The sequence below is a fragment of the Heptranchias perlo genome, chromosome 14, assembly GCF_035084215.1.
Source record: "Heptranchias perlo isolate sHepPer1 chromosome 14, sHepPer1.hap1, whole genome shotgun sequence".
NCBI lineage: Eukaryota > Metazoa > Chordata > Chondrichthyes > Hexanchiformes > Hexanchidae > Heptranchias > Heptranchias perlo.
Genome location: NC_090338.1, coordinates 9,424,876 through 9,445,152, shown reverse-complemented (window position 1 = coordinate 9,445,152; position 20,277 = coordinate 9,424,876). Strand labels below are relative to the sequence as shown.

The following is a 20,277-nucleotide window of genomic DNA, read 5'->3' as shown; positions in this document are numbered from 1 at the left end:
ATTTACTTTAAATCTATGCACCCAGGTTTTTGACCTCTCTGCTAAGAGAAATAAGTCCTTCCTGTCCACTCTATCTAGGTTCCTCATAATTTTATACACCACAATTAAATCACCCCTCACTCTCCTCTGTTCCAATGAAAACAACCCCAGCCTATCCAATCTTTCCTCATAGTTAAAATTCACCAGTCCTGGCAACAGCCTCGTAAATCTCCTCTGTACCCTCTCTAGTGCAATTACATCCTTCCTGTAATGTGGTGACCAAAACTGTAAGCAGTTCTCTAGCTGTGGCCTAACTAGTGCTTTAATCAGTTCTAGCATAACCGCCCTGCTCTTATATTCTATGCCTCGGCTAATAAAGAAAAGTATCCTGTATGCTTTAACAACCTTATCTACCTGTCCTGCTACCTTCAGGGATCTGTGGACATGCACCCCAAGGTTCCTCTCTTCCTCTACATCTCTCAGTATCCTCCCATTTATTGTGTACTCCATTGCTTTGTTTGACCTCCCCAAATGCATCACCTCACACTTCTCCTGATTGAATTCCATTTGCCACTTTTTTGCCCACCTGACCAGTTCATTGATATCTTCCTGCAGTTTACAGCTTTCCTCCTCACCATCAACCACACGGCCAATTTTTGTATCATCTGCAAACTTCTTAATCATGCCCCTTACAGTTAAGTCTAAATCATTAATATATACCACAAAAAGCAAATATATCATGACATACCCTTCCTATGACCTAGGATTAACTTTTCAATTCACAGTTTAACCAAATAATTACTTTTAATAATGGACTGTACATTGACCAGCTCGTGTGGCTTCTAATGATTGAGGATAAAACACTTGAAGAGTTGTTATAATTTAACAGTACAATGACGTGTACGCATTCTAAGGGATATTACTTTGCATATAGGCAATCCTGGGCAAGTCAGTAACCACATTGGAGGTAATTTGAGCTCTGCTGCGTTCAGTTAACTCTTACAATTGTACACCACCAGAAAGAAACAGACAGAATCTAACTTCGAAATTAATGTGGAATCAAATCAACACGTGATTTTTAAAAAACTGTCACCTCACCTCGCTACTTGCAGTGTTATTATACTTTGCATAACTTGAAGTTAGCGGATGTTTATTTTTCTCAATCATTTCGCCCCTGGCGTTAATCTTATCTGTAGATGAATCGCACGTGTTGGGAAACATCAAGTCTCTCTTGTTGGAATTTAAAGTTGAACAAGTCCCGTAGCGGTAACTTTGGGAAAGTGGATCGCCCCCAAATACTTCAACATAGTTTGGAGCTATGTGAATACTCCGGCTGGCTTTTTGAATCCCATTTAACGAATTCCTTGTTTCGAAGCAGCAACAGGTGTCCATGGCCCAGGAATGAAAATCAAAGCCAGTTCTGTTTTTATGGACTTTGAAGGCGAGGACAATTAAAACCAGTAGAAAAATCGATGAGATTATCCCTAAAGATATAACTAAGTAAAGACTTATGTCAGAAGTTAATCCAGGATCTTCAGCCAGGTTACTCGCATCAGGAAGCATCTCGGTATTGGCCTCGACTACAGTTAATATTATAGTCATTGTAGCTGAAAGAGATGGCGTTCCATTGTCTGCTACCACAATGAGCAACCGTTGCTTCTTGGAGTCTTTGTTCACAAGGCGACGGATTGTCCAGATTTCGCCAGTTGCGGTTGAAATTGTAAAGAGGCCAGGGTCTGTACTTTGCCTAATCTGGTAAGAAAGTTGGCCATTTGCACCAGCATCAGCGTCGGTGGCCGATACCTTCGCGACTAAGCATCCTGGTTCAGCGAAGCGGGACACTGTCTCCATTACTGTTGACCCAAACTCGGGTATTGGATGCAGGATCACTGGGGCATTGTCATTCTGGTCAAGGATAATTACGTTCACCGAGGCATTACTAGTAAGTGCGGGGACTCCAGAGTCCTGTGCTTGAACCTGGATCTGAAAATGTTTTAGTTGTTCATAGTCAAAATATCTCTGAGAAAGTATGATACCACTCTCTGAATTAATGTCGACGTAAGCAAACACTAACTCCTCCTGAACCCGAGTTTCCAAGATAGAATAGGATAGTCGAGAATTCTGTCTTAAATCCGGATCAAAAGCAGTTACTTGGAAGATAGAAGCCCCCATAATATTGTTCTCCATCACGTAAGCAGTATATAAAGGCTGCGTAAACTGTGGTGAGTTGTCATTTATGTCTGAAATCTCCACCCGGATGGTTTTCTTGGATGAAAGAGGAGGGTTTCCCGCATCTCTGCATGTGATAATAACGTCATACTTGGATATATTTTCGCGGTCTAGTGGATGATGGGTAAGCAGTCTATAATAGTTCTTTAAGGATAAATCTAGGATGAAAAAAAGATTGTCTGCGACTTGACATTCTATCTTTCCATTTTCTCCTGAATCTTTGTCTGTTGCGCTGATCAGAGCAACTACGGTGCCCGGCGGAGCACCTTCACTAACTGGACTGGACAAGGAAGTCAAAGTCACTTTAGGTGCGTTATCATTCACATCAATAATGTCCACCAGCACATCGCAGTACACGGGCTTGGGGTAACGACCCTTATCTATTGCTTGCACGTTGATCTCAAATGCTCTGTTTTCTTCATAATCCAAAATCCCCTTCACTCTGATTTCACCAGTTTTGGAATCTATAGCAAATAGCTCGGGCACTCCTGCAATGGTATGACTGCTGAAAGAGTATATTATGTCTCCATTGGAACCATCATCCAAGTCAGTGGCATTTAATTTAATTACCAGGGTTCCTTTGGGAGCATTTTCCAACAGACTGACCCTATAGACTGACTGATCGAAAATGGGCTCGTTGTCGTTTACATCTCCTACTATAATCAGTACTTGAGCAGTGCCTGACCGTTCAGGGACCCCTTTGTCTTTAGCAATTAGCACTAACCGGTGGACCGATTCCTTTTCTCTGTCCAGAGGCTTTTGCAACACCAACAATGGCAGTTTACCATCGCCACTGCGAGTCTGTACTTCCAGAGCGAAATAATCGTCGGCCAGGAGCTCGTAGGTTCCCAGGGAGTTGGTTCCAACGTCTGCATCACGCGCACGCTCGAGGGGGAAGCGCGCTCCCAGTGCCGAGGCCTCTGAGATTTCCAGGCGGAATTGGCTCTTTGAAAATCTGGGAGCGTTATCATTTACATCTAAAATCTCCACTTCAGCGTGGTACAAATTGAGGGGGGTTGCAAGCACAGCCTCCAGGGATACCGTACAAGTGCGGCTCGGTCCACAGAGTTGTTCTCTGTCAATTTTTTCCTTTACGAACAGGATTCCATTGTTTAAATTTACATCGAAATACTGCTTCCTTGAACCAGATACAATCCGCAAACTGCGAGCTGAGAGCTGTTGCACATCTAAACCCAAATCGGCTGCGATATTCCCAACAAAGGAGCCCGGTTGCAGCTCTTCAGGAATTGAATAACGAATCTGTCCAGAAACTATGTGCCACGAGGAGAATATACAGTATAACAGTTGCCATTTTATAAAATAATATATTTTATATCTCATGACCAGCACAAAGCATTCTAATTGTTTCAGCGCGACGCGGTACTGCTCAATAATTCCTTGGAATAAAGTTGTTTAGATATCATTTCTTAACTGGATGAACTAAATTGCACAAAATACCTTTACTTCTTAAAAATCGCCGAGATTGTTCCTGAAAAATCTTCTAATTTCTTTTAAAATCGCCAATGAACAAAACCTGGTATAACCAAACGCAGCTCGCTATCCAGTTTTACGCTCTATCTGATCGTACGCGATGGGGTGGATAGGAAGGGGCCAGTCAAGATCACCAGTCACATCTCAGCTTCTGATTGGTGCACAATGGCACACACGTATTTAACCAATCAGAATACTCCTGATTTCTTAAAGCGAGAATGTCTTCTTAAAGCTTCGTCGATTTTTTTTACATTTATTGGTGCGCAATTAAAAATTGAATGAAACCTTTCTTTCTCTATTCTCGATATTTTCTTCTTTCTGGAAAATTATTTGTACGGAACAGTTTTACAATGGATATTTTAAGAGGCAGTTATTAAGAACCTCCTGATAACACACAAGTCTGAATGAAGGCTTTATTTTGGGACATTGTGGTAATTTTGCTACTCTTCTATATTGAAGTAAGGCAATTCACTTTAATTATATTCTGGGCTTTTTCTTACAATGAACTGTGTGGCAAAGTATGCAGATTCAAATTAACATACCGTAGAGGCTCTGTAGTGGAAAGGGTTAACATATTGTCGCTTCCCCTCTGAGAGTAAAGGGTCCATTCACGATGACAGGTATACAGCAGGTATCGGTATTACACCAGTACCTGTAGGGTTTCATGAGGGCCAGCAGACTCCAGTTATACTGCCAAGTGTTGTCTCGACCTCACCCAGTGACTGCATATCTCTTTTCAATGGTTCCAGAAATTGTAATACTGGGCGAGAGTTGACTAGATCTCTCTCTCCCTCTCCCTCCCTCTCGCTCTCTCTGATGTGATTAAACGATTCATAGTGAGGTTACATAAGTTCCAGAGAACTTTTAAAACTTTTCTTATCATCCAACTGCAGTTGCACTGTGGTCAGTGTGAAACAACAGCGAGATCAGCACTTGACTCAGCAGTAATACTGCCGATTTTTTACAGATGCATATCGGAAATCAATTTTTGCGAGTATAATTACAACATAGGAATCGCATATTAAACGAATTGGGAAATTCTAACCTAGTTCCTGCTTTATATTGGTCGGCATAACCAAAATCTTCTGAATTTTGCAAATTTGTTTTTCTGAGGTTGTAGCTAAAGTACAATTGCTGGTGCATAGTCAAGTTATACCACACAGTTTAGATTGATGCCAAGTACTTTTAGTTTTGCACGAATGCAAAATCTATTGCACGACTCAGATGTGGAGACATAGGAACTGAATACAAGCAAATTGTGTGGGACTCCGACCAGTGAAGGTTTAGAAAAAGCTGCAATACAACCATTTGAAAACAAACTTCATAAACATCATTTGACCTGCTTCTATTAAAATGTAACCTTCATTTGCCTGCATACACAGAGCTTATCTTTCCTTGACTAGAGAACGACATGGAGCTGGTTGTGAAATTTAGTCCGGCAGGCTCCATCTCACTGTAAGTTGCTACCAATCGCAAATCCTTGCTTGTGGTATAATTGCACTCCTTGAAGGGTCAAACCTGAACAATTCAAGAGTAGGGATGTCTCAAGGTGCATTTACGTTAGAGCTATCAAGCCAAAAGCAGCAGTTTCCATTACAGCCAGACAATGCATTCTTAACTTTACTTTGATGGAACTCTGATTCTTCTGCTTAGGAGAGGACTCTGCATCAGAATATCATAATATCATAGCATGTTACAACACAGAAGGAGGCCATTTAGCCCATCGTGTCTGTGCCGGTTCTTTGAAAGAGCTATCTAATTAGTTCCATTCCCCTGCTCTTTCTCCATAGCCCTGTACTTTTTCCCTTCAAGTATTTATTCAACTCCCCTTTGAAAGTTATTATTGAATTTGCTTCCACCGCCCTTTTGGGGAGTGTATTCCATATCATAACTACTCTTTTGCATAAAAAAGTTTTTCCTCATGTCCTCTCTGTTTTTTTTGCCAATCAACTTAACACTGTATCCTCTGCTTACTGACCCTTCTGCCACTGGAAATAGTTTTTCCTTATTTACTCGATCAAACCCGTTCATGATTTTGAACAACTCTATTAAATTTTCTCTTAACCTTCTCTGCTCTAACGAGAACAACCCCAGCTTTTCCAGTCTCTCCACGCTCATGTCTGACAACACTCTAGTAAATCTCTTTTGCACCCTCTCTAAGGCCTTGACTTCCTTCCTAAAGTGTGGTGTCCAGAATTGAACAGAATATTCCAGCTGAGGCCTAACCAGTGTTTTATAAAGGTTTAGCATAACTTCCTTGCTTTTATATTCCATGCCTCTATTAATAAAGCCTAGGATCCCATATGCTTTTTTAACAACCATCTCAGCTTGTCCTGCCACCTTCAAAGATTTGTGTACATACATCCCCAGGTCTCTCTGTTCCTGTACACCCTTTAAAATTGTACCATTTATTTTATATTGCCTCTCGTCATTCTTCCTAACAAAATGTATCACTTCACACTTCTCTGCATTAAATTTCATCTGCTATATGTCTGCCCATTTCACCAGTCTGTCTATGCCCTCCTAAAGTCTGTTACTATCCTCCATATTGTTTACTACATTCCCGTGTTTTGTGTCATCTGCAAACTTTGAAATTACACCCTATGTACCCAAGTCCAGGTCATCAGTATATATCAAAAAGGACAATGGTCCTAATACTGACATTTGGGGAACACCACTGTATACTTCCATCAGTCTGAAAAATAACCGTTCACCACTACTCTCTACTTCCTGTCCCTTAGCCAATTTTGTATCCCTGCCATCATTGTCCCTTTAATCCCATGGGCTTTAATTTTGCTAACAAGCCTATTATGTGGCACTCTATCAAATGCCCTTTGAAAGTGCACATGCACAATATCAACCAACTACCCTCATCAACCCTCTCCATTACATCATTAAAGTACTCAATCAATTTAGTCAAACACGATTTTCTTTTAACACATCCATGTTGACTTTCATTTATTAGCCCAAACGTTTTCCAAGTGCCAATTAATTTTGTCCCGGATTATTGTCGCTAAAAGTTTCCCCACCACCGACGTTAGGCTAACTGGCCTGTAATTATCTCTCTCTCCTTTATTGAACAGGGGTTAACATTTGCAATCCTCCAGTCCTCTGGCACTGTTCCCATGTGCAAGGAGGGTTGGAATATTGTAGCCAGAGCCTCTGCAATTTCTACCCTTACTTCTCTCTGTAACTTACGATGCAACCCATCTGGATCGGATGACTTTTCTACTTTGAGTACTGTCAACCCCTTAAGTACCTCCTCTTTATCTGTTGTACATGCATGATTACCTGCACCTGTGAAGCTCTTCCCCAACCGTTAAATTTCAAATGTTTCGACAGCCTTTGGATTGAATAAGTATTTAAATTGCTCACAACATAATTTTTTTAAAGTGCCCCGGAGATGCAGGGAATCCGGTAGGCAATTCTGTAAACTGGTTGACACTTTCCACGGCGATGTCTCACTCCTGCTCTCTGGGGAGGTGGGGGTGGGGGGGGGGGGCGGGTGAGAGACACCAGTCAACCCTCGCCCAATATTACAATTTCTGGAGAAATTGAGAGGAGTTTGCATGGCACAAGCACTGAAATTGTTATATAAATACACCCTCACTGTACTTTTCTCCAGACGTAGGTTGGAAACTAATTCAGTCAGATGCTTCTGATCTGGTTTCATATCCAGCCCTGACTCTGGGTATATACTGCAGCTTAGTCGATAGGAAGTGGAAACCGTTTTCCAATTATACTAATGTCACTGTACAAATGCACCCTAAGGTATGGAGAGTCCCTTTCGGGTTTGACTCCCAAGTCATACTGCCACTTTTACATCGACTCTTATTCTAAACTTCAAGGACAGTTATGGCGACCAAAATCATTTCTGTTTTTGAATACCTTAACGACGAAGATAATTTAAGCCATAAGAAAATGGAGTAGATTATCCCTAAAGACAAGTAGAAGCTTATATCAGAATCCAAGCTGGGATCTTCCAAAAAATAGCTTAATCGGAGAACATTTCTGTTACGATATAGTCGATATTCTTTGTAGCTGGTCACGTGGTGTTCCGTTATTTTTTTAACGCGGTGACTAACGTTTGTTTATTGAAAACTTTGGTCACAATACCACGAATTGTCCAGATTTCGTCTGTGTCGGGTAAAATAGTAAAAAGTCCAGGATCAGTAGTCCGGAGAATGAAGTAAGAAAAGCGAACAATTTGGCATTTTCGCATCATGTGTCGGCACCTTGGCCACTCGGCAGCCTGGTGCTGCGAAGGGGGAAATTCCTGCTATTATTATTGACCCTTATTCAGGTACTGGATGCACAATCACTGACACATTATAGTTCTCATCAAGTATCATTATAATCCACCGAAACGTTGCTTGTGAGAGGTGGGATCCCAGAGTCTGGTGCTTGAACAAGCATCCCAAAGTTTTCTCGTAGTCAAAAGGACGCTATGAAAATATGAATTAATATAGGCATATGTGGATACTAACCGTCCATGGACCGGAATCTCCAAGACACAGTAAGGCAGTCGAGCATTCTGGTTTAAATCTGGATCAGAAGCTGTCACTGAGTAGCTATAAGTCCCAATAGCATTATTCTTCATCACGTAGCGTGCATAGAAAGGCTGTGTAAAACGTAGTGGCTTTCATTTATATCCGAATTCTCCACCGGGATTGTTTACTTTGATGTACGAGGAGGGGTTCCCAAATTATCGCAAATGATAATAACTTGGTGAGGTTTTCGCGATCTAATATGTACTGGGCAAGCAATACATTATCGTTCTTTAAAGACGAATCTAATTTAAAAGGAAGATTGCTTGTGATTTTATATTGTAACTGGCCATTTCCTCTCGAATCCTTGTCTGTTGCATTGATCAGAGTCACCACAGCCCCACGATGGACGTCTTCAGGAATTGGACCGGATACAGAAGACAGTCACATCAGGTGCGTTATCATTCACATTATTGCTAATGTTCACCAGCACTTCACAATGCATAGGTGCAGAGTGAGCTGCGTTATCCATTGACTGGACGTTGATCTCAAAAACACTATTTTTCTTCATAGTCCAAATCAACTTTAATTGTGATTTCACCTGTTTTGTAATCCACACCAAACAGCTCACGCATTCCAGCAGATGTATGGCTTCTGAAAGAATACACTATCTCTTCATTGGAGCCATCGCTCAAGCGTTTAGTTTGATTTACATAGTTCCTTTGGGTGAGTCTTCCAACCGGATGACCGTCTCAACTGATTGGAGAAACGTGGGCGCCTTGTCGTTGGCATTCTGTACTACGATTATTATCTAAGCAGTTCCTGAATTTTTAGGGACCGTATCATCTTTGGTGATTAGTACTAACTTGTGGGTTGATTGGTTTTCTGTAATAATCGTTCGGGACACGTTCGTAGGTTTGTAGGGAGTTGCTTCCAACGTCCGGAACTTGCGTGTACTCAAGGCCGAAGCCCTTGGCTCAACATCCTCTGAGTTTTCCAGATATAACTGACTCTTTGGAAAACTCGGAGCATTGCCATCTAAATCTAGAATTTCCACATTAATTCGGGCGAGACTGACGGGGTTTTCATTCGCACCCCCAAAACATATTATGGAAATGATGTTCTGCCCACAAAGCTATTCTCTGTCGTTGTTTTGCCTTCACAAAGAAAATACCATTGTATAAAAATTTACGTCCAAATGCTGCTTTCTCCGACCGGACACAATCCGAAACCACGAGCTGAGGGCTGCCTCACATCTAAACCCAGTCGACTGCAATATTCACAACAAAGGCACCAGTAGTTCTTCGCCAATTTAATAACAAATTTGTGCATAAAATAAGTACCATCAATGTAGCAGTTGCCAATTTAGCAATGCATTTATTTTAAAATATTTAAATTTCCAACAAAAGCCTTCCAAATGCTTCAGTGCGGTAGACGCAGTTCAGCAATTCCATCGAATAAAGTTTATCACGTCATAATTTATCCAGCAGAGCTTCGTTGCTTAAAATACCTGTACATTTTGAACACCGAAACGATTTTTCCTGGTATCTTTTGCAAAGTGACATTAGATTCATACATAAAACTGTAACGTTGCGCAGTTCACCATTTAGTTTTACAAATGTATCTGGTAGTATGTAATGGCAAAATCTGGTTGTCAGGTTCTCTACTCACATTTCAGCTTCTCATTGGTGATAAGATAAATTCTCAGATTTAACCAATGACGATTCTCAGCATCTCTTAAAGCTAGAGCGTCTTCGCAATCCTTTGTCCAAAGTTATTGTTGTGCAATCAAAATTCCAAGCAACATTTTATTTTATAATTTTGGAGCCTTCCTTTCATGTATTAAGCCGTCCTTCAAGAATAGTCTTACAGTCAATTTTCTGAAAGTCATCATGAATGAACCCACTGCAATCAGACATCTTAAAGATACACATTAATTCTACATTTATCAGTCATTGTGATGATACAGCTATCCCAACCAATTCTTTTCGTTAATGCTCCGCTGAGTACATCTAAAGGTACTTTAATATTATGCATGGTATCATAGTTGCTCTGCGATAGTGAACCTTGTGCCACTGTCTGCTGCGGATGATGTCAATATTCGGGAATATTTGGCGCCTTGGATTAGTATGTTCACTTTTAGGACATAGATGCTAATCTAACAGAAATCGTTGGGACAAAGTGTTTTCTCTCCAGATGTAAAAGCACTATGTGAGATGAGTTTGGGGAGACTAAGCACAGCTACTAGTGGGCGTGGTCCCACTGCACAATGCTGCCTCCAATTTGACACTCAGTTGACAACCTTACTCAGATGGACCAAGGCTAGTATGTTAATGTGAAATAACATACTGAGGCTATGGACCAGCCTTCTGCATTTGATGTTGAGGCACATTATTGAAACAAACAAGAGGAGCTTCACTGTGTATTTAAACTGTGCTATGTCTGGCCTATGACTGCATCACAATGGCGTTGCTTGAAATGCAAATCTGTTCAATTGTCTAATGCTAACATCGCTGTGCCCCCAGGACATACATTCACCAATAAAGTTCAAATTAATTAATCATACAGTGAATTTTCCACAAGTCACCATGAAAGAGCCCACTGCCAACATAAACTTTAAAAATACGCATCTTAATTAATTCTACATTTATCAGTCAATTCAATTATTTTCGTTAGTGCATTGCTAAAGTCATTTTAATATTATGGTTGGTATCATAGTTGTTCTCCGACCGTGAATAGTTGGATCACTGTCTGATGCTGATGACACCAATGTTAGCGAATAGAGAGCACCGTTATTTAGCGCATTGCCTTTTAGGACGCAGATGCTAACCCAAACGAGATTGTTGACATGAATGACTTTTCTCTTTTCTGGATGGAAGAGTTCTATGTGAAGTGAGTTCGAGCAGATTAAGCACAGTTACCAATGGGCGCAATCCCACTGCACAAGGCTGCCCCTAATTTGGCACTCAGTTGACAGCCTCATTCAGAGGGACCGAGGCTGGTGTTAAATATGAAATATCGCACTGGTGCTAAAGACCAGTCGTCTGAAGTTGAGGTTGAGGCACATTATTGAAATAAACAAGATGAGCTTCATTGTGCATTTAAACTGTGCCATGTCCGATCTGTAACTGCTTCACAATTGCATTGCTTGAAATAGAAAAGTGATCCATTCTCCAATGTGAACATCACTCTGCTCCGAGAAGACAAATTCACCAATAAGTTTCAAATTAAATAGTATTATTTGTATTTCTTCCAGAATGCAACACAAACATTAGGAGAAATATTTGTTCGAACTCCTGCTTACATCAAATGTGAATCCAATGCTGCACTATGCACCGATTAGAATCAGCAATTTACTAATACTTGTAAATCCATTCTGAGCTATGCTTCTGAGGCAGTTATGCATTTATTCACTATTTTTCTCTTACTTCTTGACTTTTTCTTTAGTAGTGTAACAAAATACAGCTAGCTCGTGTGTGGACACGTCCTTAGGGTGCAGATAAGCCACTTAATGAATTCGAAATATTTAATTGTGAATGAATACAAACACATTCTTAGGGACAACACAATATTCATCCCCAAAAGCCTGTTGTCTGATCGGGAATCGTTCTCTTACTACAGACTTAAATCTAACTTCTCTCTAAGTTCATCACAACCCTTCTATCAACCTTATCCGTAGTACTATGCTTATTTCAGTGCTCTGATTTTTTTCTTGCTTCTCCTAAACTCCAAGTATGTATCTACTCTCTCGTTCTCCTTCCCGAATTCAGATCAATTACATCGTCTTCTATTCTAACTCATCCTCATGCAGGACTACAAACGTTTGAAATGTCTTGATTCTTTCAGTCTCTTTGCTATCGGGATCTGCGATAACGCAATTTTGGCGTCTTCTAGCCAATATTTGACTGGTCTCATCTTTTCACCTATTCTTTTCACATTGTTGCTATTCTGCACTATGACCTTTTACCTCGACTTCTGAATTTCTATCTCGTACGATGCCTTGTTTAGGGATAAATATCAGGGACAGAAATAGTAAAAGAAGTTCAGATGTGCAACTTTTACCCATATCTGCAACTTTTACCCATATCTGCAACTTTTACCCATATCTGCCATTGCTCTGCCAGCAACGAGACAAAGATGGAACCTTGTGCTCCTATACTTCAGAGGATGCCTGTACACCCAAATCAAACATAGAAGTGCTTTTTTCATAAGCTCCTCACCTCACTGTTTACAGTGCTCTTGAAGTTTGAATTCCGGAGAATTTCTTCATTGCCACTCGTGATGTCAATCTTGCCTGCAGATGAACTGCACATTTTGGCCGTACCTGAAGTCGAACACGTCCCATAGCGGAAGCTTTGCGAAAGTGGATCGCCCCCAAATACATCCACATAGTTCGGAAGTATTTCAAGATTCCTGCTTGCTTTCTGAATTCCATTCAGCGAATCTCGTGCTTCGAAGCAACAACACATTTCCAGAGAGCCATTATGGGCAACAAACCGGTTTCTGTTTTTATGGACCTTAACGGCGAGGATAATTAAAATGACGAGAAAAATAGATGAGGTTATCCCTAACGATATGACTAAGTAAAGGCTAATGTCACCAACGGACCCAGGAACTTCAGACAAACTACTCACGTCAGAAAGCATTTCTGTATCGCCGTCTGTCAGTGATAAGATGATTGTCATTGTAGCTGAAAGCGGCGGTGAACCATTGTCCTTTGCCCCGATAACCAACCTTTGCTTCGTGCCATCTTTGCTCGTAATCCCACGGATTGTCCAGATTTCGCCTGTATCAGGTGAAATCGTAAAAAGTCCAGGGTCAGCAGTCTGGAGAATCTGGTAAGAGAGGCGAGCATTCTGGCCAGAATCGGCATCAGTGGCCGACACCAGGGCAACGAGATAGCCCGGTTCTGCGAATCGAGATACTGTCTCTGTTACTGTAGATCCATAATCGGGTATTGGATGCACGATCACCGGAGCATTGTCATTCTGATCAAGGATAATTACCTCCACTGAGACGTTGCTGGAGAGTGGTGGGACTCCAGAGTCCTGGACCTGAACTTGGATCTGGAAGTTTTTGAGTCTCTCGTAGTCAAAAGATTTTTGCGAACATATTATTCCTTTTTCTGATTGGATGTAGACGTAATTGAGCACTGACTCGCCCTGAACCTGAGTCGTCGTGATAGAATAGTTTAGCCGAGAGTTCTGGTTTAAATCTGGATCAAAAGCTGTCACTGAAAAGATAGACGTCCCAATAACGTTGTTCTCCATCACGTAAGCTGTATATAACGGCTGTGCAAAGCGTGGTACGTTGTCATTTATATCGGAAACCTCAACCAGGATGACTTTTTTGGATGTGAGAGGAGGAGACCCTGAATCACTGCAGAGGACAGTGACTTCGTACCTCGAAATATTTTCACGATCAAGTGCCTGTTGTGTACGCAATGTTAAGTATTTCTTGGAGGATGAATCCAATTGAAAAGGAAGGTTATTTGTGACTTGACACTCCACCTGCCCATTTTCTTCTGAATCTTTGTCTGTTGCACTGATTAGAGCCACCACCTTCCCGGGCACAGAGTCTTCGGGAACCGGACTGAACAGGGTAGAAACCGTCACCTCAGGGGCGTTATCATTTATATCCTCAATCTGAACCAGCACATGACAATACGCAGGAATCGCGTAAGGTCCCTTGTCCATTGCTTGTACATTTATCTCAAAGACACTGTTCTCTTCATAGTCTAAATGTCCCTTGACACTGATTTCACCAGATTTGATATCCACACTAAACAGCTCACGGACTCTAACAGAGGTGTGGCGACTGAAAGAGTACACAATCTCCCCATTGGAACCATCATCTAAATCAGTGGCATTTAGCTTGATCACCAATGTTCCTTTGGGTAGATTTTCCAACAGACTGACCCTATAAACTGACTGGGGGAACACAGGCGCGTTATCGTTTACATCCTGTACAATAATTATTATTTGTGCAGTTCCAGAACGCTCAGGGACCCCGCCGTCCTTGGCAATTAGCATTAATCTGTGACTAGGTATCTTTTCTCTATCCAGTGGCCTTTCCAAAACCAAGACTGGCATGTCTGCATTCTCAATTCGGCTCTCAACTTTTAAAGCGAAATATTCGTTTGGAACTAACTGGTACGATTGCAGGGAGTTGATTCCTACGTCTGGGTCGTGCGCGCACTCAAGGGGATTACTCGTTCCCGGTGCGGCCATCTCTGAGATTTCGAGGCGGAACTGACTTTTTGGAAAAGTAGGAGCATTGTCATTTACATCCAGAATCTCCACTTCAGCATCGTACAGGCTGAAAGGATTTTCGATCACTGTTTCTAAAGATAACACACACGTCGCGCTCGGCCCACAGAGCTGTTCCCTGTCAATCTTTTCCTTTACAAATAAATTACCATTGTTCAGATTTACGTCGAAATACTGCTTCCTGGGACTAGCCACAATCCGAAAGCTGCGAGCTTTGAGCTCTTTCACATCTAACCCCAAATCGTCAGCGATATTCCCAACAAAGGCACCTAGTTGCAGCTCTTCAGGAATTGAATAGCGAATTTGTCCGGATATTAGATCCCAGAAGGAGAACACGGAGTACAACAGAGACCATTTTAACAGCCAGTGTCGTCTATAATATCTCATTTCCAGCACAAAACATCCCAATTGTTTTAGCGCGACAGCTTGGTTCGATAATTCCTTCGAATTAAGTTATTTATATTAAAAATAATCCCTGATGGAGGTGGCAGATTAAACACAAATACCTGTGGGTTTAAAAATCTTGAGACTACTTCTGACGGACCGTCTTATTTCTGCGAAAAATCACCATTGGATTCGAATGCAAAACCGCTTACGATGCTGTGCGGCCCGCTGTTCAACACTGAACTGTGGCTGAACGTGCGCAATGGTGGATGGGAAGGGAAGGGGGGCAGGCAGGATCTCCAGTCACATTGCAGTTTCTGATTGGTGGATGGAGACATAATCACATACAACCAATCAGGCTTCTGAGCATTTCTTAAAGCTGGACTGTCTTGGAAAATCACTGCGTCGATTTCACATTTATGGTTGTTCAATCAAAAATGCAACAAAAGAATGTATTCAAAATTTATGTAGATGATATTTCTTTGCTGATATATTCCGTAATATCAGCATATAGCGTATATCATTAGGTTAAGCCACCCAAAAAATCCTAAAATACACTTCATTTAGTGCTTCAAAGGTGAGGAGTTGTTAAAACCTTAAATGTGCTGCTGAAAGCTAGAATCAAATACGTCAACTCCAATTTCATGCTATTGTTGGCAATTTCACTGCACTCCGTAGTAATCGTCGTACTAACGTCCTCTTATTGGAACCGTTATTCATATTTCTTGCATAATTAAAATATTAAGAATTGTTTTTTTTAATGACGATCTCCCTACACCCAATAATAATAACGAGGTGGAACAGCACCCTAAGGGACTGGTACAATTAATGCTTACGTGAACAGAATCTTAAAATGAAAGCTAGGCCATTTAGAAGGGAAATCAAGAATCACTTTTTCACACAAAGAATAGTACAAATCTAAAATTCTTCCTCCAAAAGGCTGCGGATGCTGGGTCAATTGTAGCTTTTAACCCTGATGCCGATAGATTTCAGTTGGGTAAGGGCATCAAGGGATGTGGAGATAAGGCGGGTAATTGCAGTTGAGCTACAGATCAGCCAAGATCTAATTAAATGGCGGAGCAGGTTAGAGGGACTGAACGGCTTATTTGCGTTCCTATGTTGCTAGCTTACACTCTCTAGCAAATGTATGGCTGCTGAAAAAAATACACTACCTCTCGATTCGAACCATCGCCCAAGTCAGGAGCGTTTAGTTTGATTACTAGTTGGGTAGGCCTTCCAGCTGACTTGTAAACACACTCGGGAAACATTGGCGCCCTGTTGTTGGCGTCATGTACTACGACTGTTATCTAAGCTGTTCCAGATCTTTTAGAGATTCCACAATCTGTGGCGATTGGACTAACTTGTGGGTATATTATCTTTGTCTAAGCAGTTTTCGAGCACAAGGACAGGAATCCTCCCATCGTCACTCCGGTTTGTGTCTCTAGAATGAAATAATCGTTCAGAACAAGCTCGCAGGGAGTTGCTTCCAACGTCCGGAACTTGCACACAAAGTTAAGGGCGAAGCGCGCCTCTGGTGCAACTAACTGTGAGATTTCCAGATGGAACTAACTCTTTAGGAAACTCTGAGGGGCTTTTCATTCACACTCCTTTAATACAATATGCAAGTGATGCTATGCCCACAAAGCAATTATTTCACAAACAATATTTCATTATTTACATGTAGGTCCAAATAATGTTTTCCCGGACCAGACACAATCCGAAAAATGCGAGCTGATAGCTATCACGCATTTAAATCCAAATCGAACGAAATATTCGCAACAGCGGCAGCCAGTTGTAGTTCTTCAGGAATCGAATAACGAATCTGTCCATAAACCAAGATGTAGCAAAGATGCACGAACCATATATTTTTAATAATGCACATATTAAAATATTCAATTTCCAACAAAATGCCTTTCAAACGCTTCCGTGCGGTAGCCACCATTCAATTATCTTTCTTTCGTATTTCAGCTAGCAAAGCAACATTAAATGTAGACGTTCCAGTTCGTCATACACTCTATGGTCTCCGATGATACGCATATTTTCACGCGCCTTCTTCCTGAGGAAGGACCTTAGTGAGCAATGGTTCCCAACGTACGCCATTGTTTTGGGTAGTCTCTCCACAGACGCACATCAGGGTAGTCTTCGTTTTCTATTTATGTAGCAGATGGTTGCAGATTCCATATCAAGTTCCGCTGCAGTTAGGATTGATCCATATTTTACGTGACAAGGTGAAGCCAGGTGGTTGGTCCACAGGGTTCATGATCAGCTCCTGATTCTTGATGGTACTGGTTTCCCGCATCCACCGCCACTTGTGTTTAGATGAGAGCGCTTTGAGTTTGACAGTTGCGGCCGTTAACCAAAAGGAGTTCTTGGACTTAAGGTAGCAACTCGAGACTTTCTGGAAAACGTCATTAATAGGCAGCTCTGAAATTGCTAGGGCCCGGTTGTATTCTCTGATTATTGTTGTTTCTTTTCTGAGAGGCGGTGGCAAGTTATGTTCGAGGATATGGAGCCAGACTGTCGGTTTTGGTGTGATGTATCAAAGCTATGTTCAGTTGCCAGGCAACAAGATTTGTCCTGCCTATTCCAGCTTCTGAAATTCCTTGGAATAAAGTTCATGTTAGAACTTTGTCCAGAAGAGCTGCCGGGTTTAAAATACCTGTACGTTTTTAATGCTGAAATGATTATTACTGTCATTTTCCCCAAGGCATCAGATTCATACACCAAAAACCTAATGTGACATTGCGCACCTCGCCATTTAGTTTTGCAATGTATCTGCTAGCGCGTAATGGCAAAATCGGGTTCTCATGATCTTTAGTCACATTTCAGCTTCTCATTGGTGAAAAGAATAACTCTCAGATTTAAACAATTACGATGTTCTGCATCTCTTAAAGCTCGAGCGTCTCTGCAATACTTTGTCCAAATTTATTGTTGTGTATTCAAAAATTGAAGCATTATTGCATTTTGTTACACTTGAGTTTTCAATTCCTGCACTAAGCTATTCTTCAAGAATACTCGCAGTACATTTTCCAAAAACCTAATGTGACATTTCGCACCTCGCCATTTAGTTTTGCAATGTATCTGTTAGCGCGTAATGGCAAAATCGGGTTCTCGTGAAAGAACCCACTGCAAACAGATACTTTAAAAATATGCATCTTAATTCATTCTACACTTATCAGCCAACCCAATTCTTTTCGTTAGTGCTCCGCTGATTACATATAAAATCATTTTAATATTATGCGTTGTTCTGCGACAGTGAACAGCTGTGCCACTGTCTGCTGCTGATGACAACAACATTAGGGAATAGATGGCGCTCTGAATTGTAAATTAGCACAATGCCTTTTAGGAAATAGATAATAATCCAACCGATTGTTGGGATGAATGCCTTTTCTCTCTTCCGAATGTAAAAGTTCCATGTTCAATGAGTTTGGGCAAACGAAGCACAGGTTGCAATGCGCGTGGTCTTACTCCACAATGCTGCCTTTAAATTGGCAACCTCACTCAGAGGGACCAAGGCTAGTATGTTAATGTGAAATATCACACTGGTGCTATGGAACAGTGCTTTGAAGACGTGGTTGAGGCACCCATTGAAACAAACAAGAGGAGCTTCACTGTGCATTTAAATTGTGCTATGTCTGACCTGGGACTGCTTCACAATGGCATTGTTTGAAATGGAAAAGTGTTTAATTCTCCAATGCAAACATCACTCTGCTCCTAGCACGCAAATTCACCAATAAATTTCAAATTAAATAGTATTATTTGTATTTCTTTCAGAATTCAAACAAAGCATCAGGAGAAATATTTGTTGCCTTTCCTGCCAACATCAAATATGAATCCAGTACTGCACTATACAACCGAGTAGAATCAGCAACGAACCAATACGAACATACGAATTAAGAGCAGAAGTAGGCCATTCTGCCCCTCGAGCCTGCTCTGCCATTTGATAAGATCATGGCTGATCTGATTGTGACTTCAACCCTACTTTCCCGTCTACCTACTATAACCTTTGACTCCCTCGATAATCAGGAATCAATCTAACTCAGCCTTAAAAATATTCAATGACCCTGCCTCCACCGCTCTCTGGGGAAGGGAGTTCCACAGACTCACGACCCTCTGAGAGAAAAAAAATCTCCTCATCTCCGTCTTAAATGGGAGACCCCTTATTTTTAAACAGTGGCCCCTGGTTCTAGTCTTTCCCACAAGGGGAAACATCCTCTCAGCATCTACCCCTTCTAATCCCCTCAGGATCTTATATGTTTCAATTAGATCACCTCTCATTCTTCTAAACTCCAGTATATTCAGGCCCAACTTGTTCAACCTTTCCTCATAAGATAACCGCCTCATCCAGGAATCAGTCGAGTGAACCTTCTCTGAACCGCCTCCAAAGCAATTAGGTCCTTTCTTAAATAAGGAGACCAAAACTGCATACAGTATTCTAGATGTGGTCTCACCAATGCCCTGTACAACTGTAGCAAAACATCTCTACTTTTATATTCCATTCCCCTTACAATAAATGACAACATTCCATTTGCAATCCTAATCACTTGCTGTACCTGCATACTAACTTTTTGTGATTCATGTACTAGGATACCCAGATCCCTCTGTACCTCAGAGTTCTGCAATCTCTCTCCATTTAAATAATATACTGCTTTTCTATTCATCCTGCCAAAGTGGACAAGTTCACATTTTCCCATATTATATTCCCTCTGCCAAATTTCTGCCCACTCGCTTAACCTATTTATATCCCTTTGCAGACTCCTTATGTCCTCTTCACATCTTACTTTCCTACCTATCTTTGTGTCATCAGCAAATTTAGCAACCACACATTCGGTCCCTTCATCCAAGTCATTGATATAGATTGTAAATAGTTGAGGCCCAAGCACTGATCATTGTGGCACTCCACTCATTACATCTTGCCAACCTGAAAATGACCCATTTATGCCAACTCGTTGTTTCCTGTTAGCTAACCAATCCTTTATTCATGCTAATATATTACCCCCTACACCATGAGCTCTTATTTTGTGTAGTAGCCTTTGATGTGGCACCTTGTCAAAAGCCTCCTGGAAATCCAAGTACATCACATCCACAGGATCCCCTTTATCCACATTGCTTGTTACTTCCTCAAAGAACTTTAATAAATTAGTCAATACGTAATAGAAAAACATCTAGAAACTGAAAATATAATAAAGAATAATCAGGACGGATTCCAAAAGGTCAGGTCATGCGGGCAAATCCATCCTTTCCTATGCTTTTGCGGCAGCTATGCATTAATCACTATTTTTCTCTCTTATTTCCTGAATTTTTATTTGTAGTAGTGTACCAAAATACAGTCAGCTCGTGTGAGTGCACGTTTCTATGATGCAGATAAGCTACTTAAATATTTCGATAAAAATAATTGTGAATGAATACTTAGGGACAACATAATATTCATCCCAAAA

General features: G+C 41.2%; 2 protein-coding genes across 6 annotated transcripts in view; both read right to left on the bottom strand.

Annotated features, from left to right (window-relative positions):
• Window positions 1-20,277, bottom strand: part of LOC137332308 (protocadherin-10-like) — a 245,812-nt gene that overhangs the window by 151,066 nt on the left and 74,469 nt on the right. Inside the window, exon 1 of one of the 5 annotated variants that reach the window (XM_067996039.1) lies at window positions 12,821-15,011. The exons of the other annotated variants lie outside the window; for them this stretch is intronic. Within the exon in view, the coding sequence (XP_067852140.1) occupies window positions 12,821-14,842 (2,022 nt within the window). The 5' untranslated portion in view covers window positions 14,843-15,011. Of the gene's footprint in view, window positions 1-12,820; window positions 15,012-20,277 lie in introns of those variants that run through there. 5 annotated transcript variants of the gene reach the window in all.
• LOC137332620 (protocadherin-10-like) lies at window positions 1,069-12,655 on the bottom strand. Its single transcript, XM_067996578.1, has 2 exons — window positions 12,511-12,655; window positions 1,069-3,605 (listed from the first exon to the last, which is right to left on the bottom strand). Exons 1-2 carry the CDS (start codon window positions 12,653-12,655, stop codon window positions 1,069-1,071), a joined length of 2,682 nt encoding a protein of 893 aa, XP_067852679.1.

Excerpts from the sequence above, each read along its gene's own strand:
- LOC137332620 (XM_067996578.1), bottom strand. The coding sequence starts at position 12,655 with ATGTGTTGTTGCTTCGAAGCACGAGATTCGCTGAATGGAATTCAGAAA. Across the intron at positions 3,606-12,510 it reads TGGGACGTGTTCGACTTCAG|GAATTATTGAGCAGTACCGC; the intron begins GTACGGCCAAAA and ends CTTTATTCCAAG.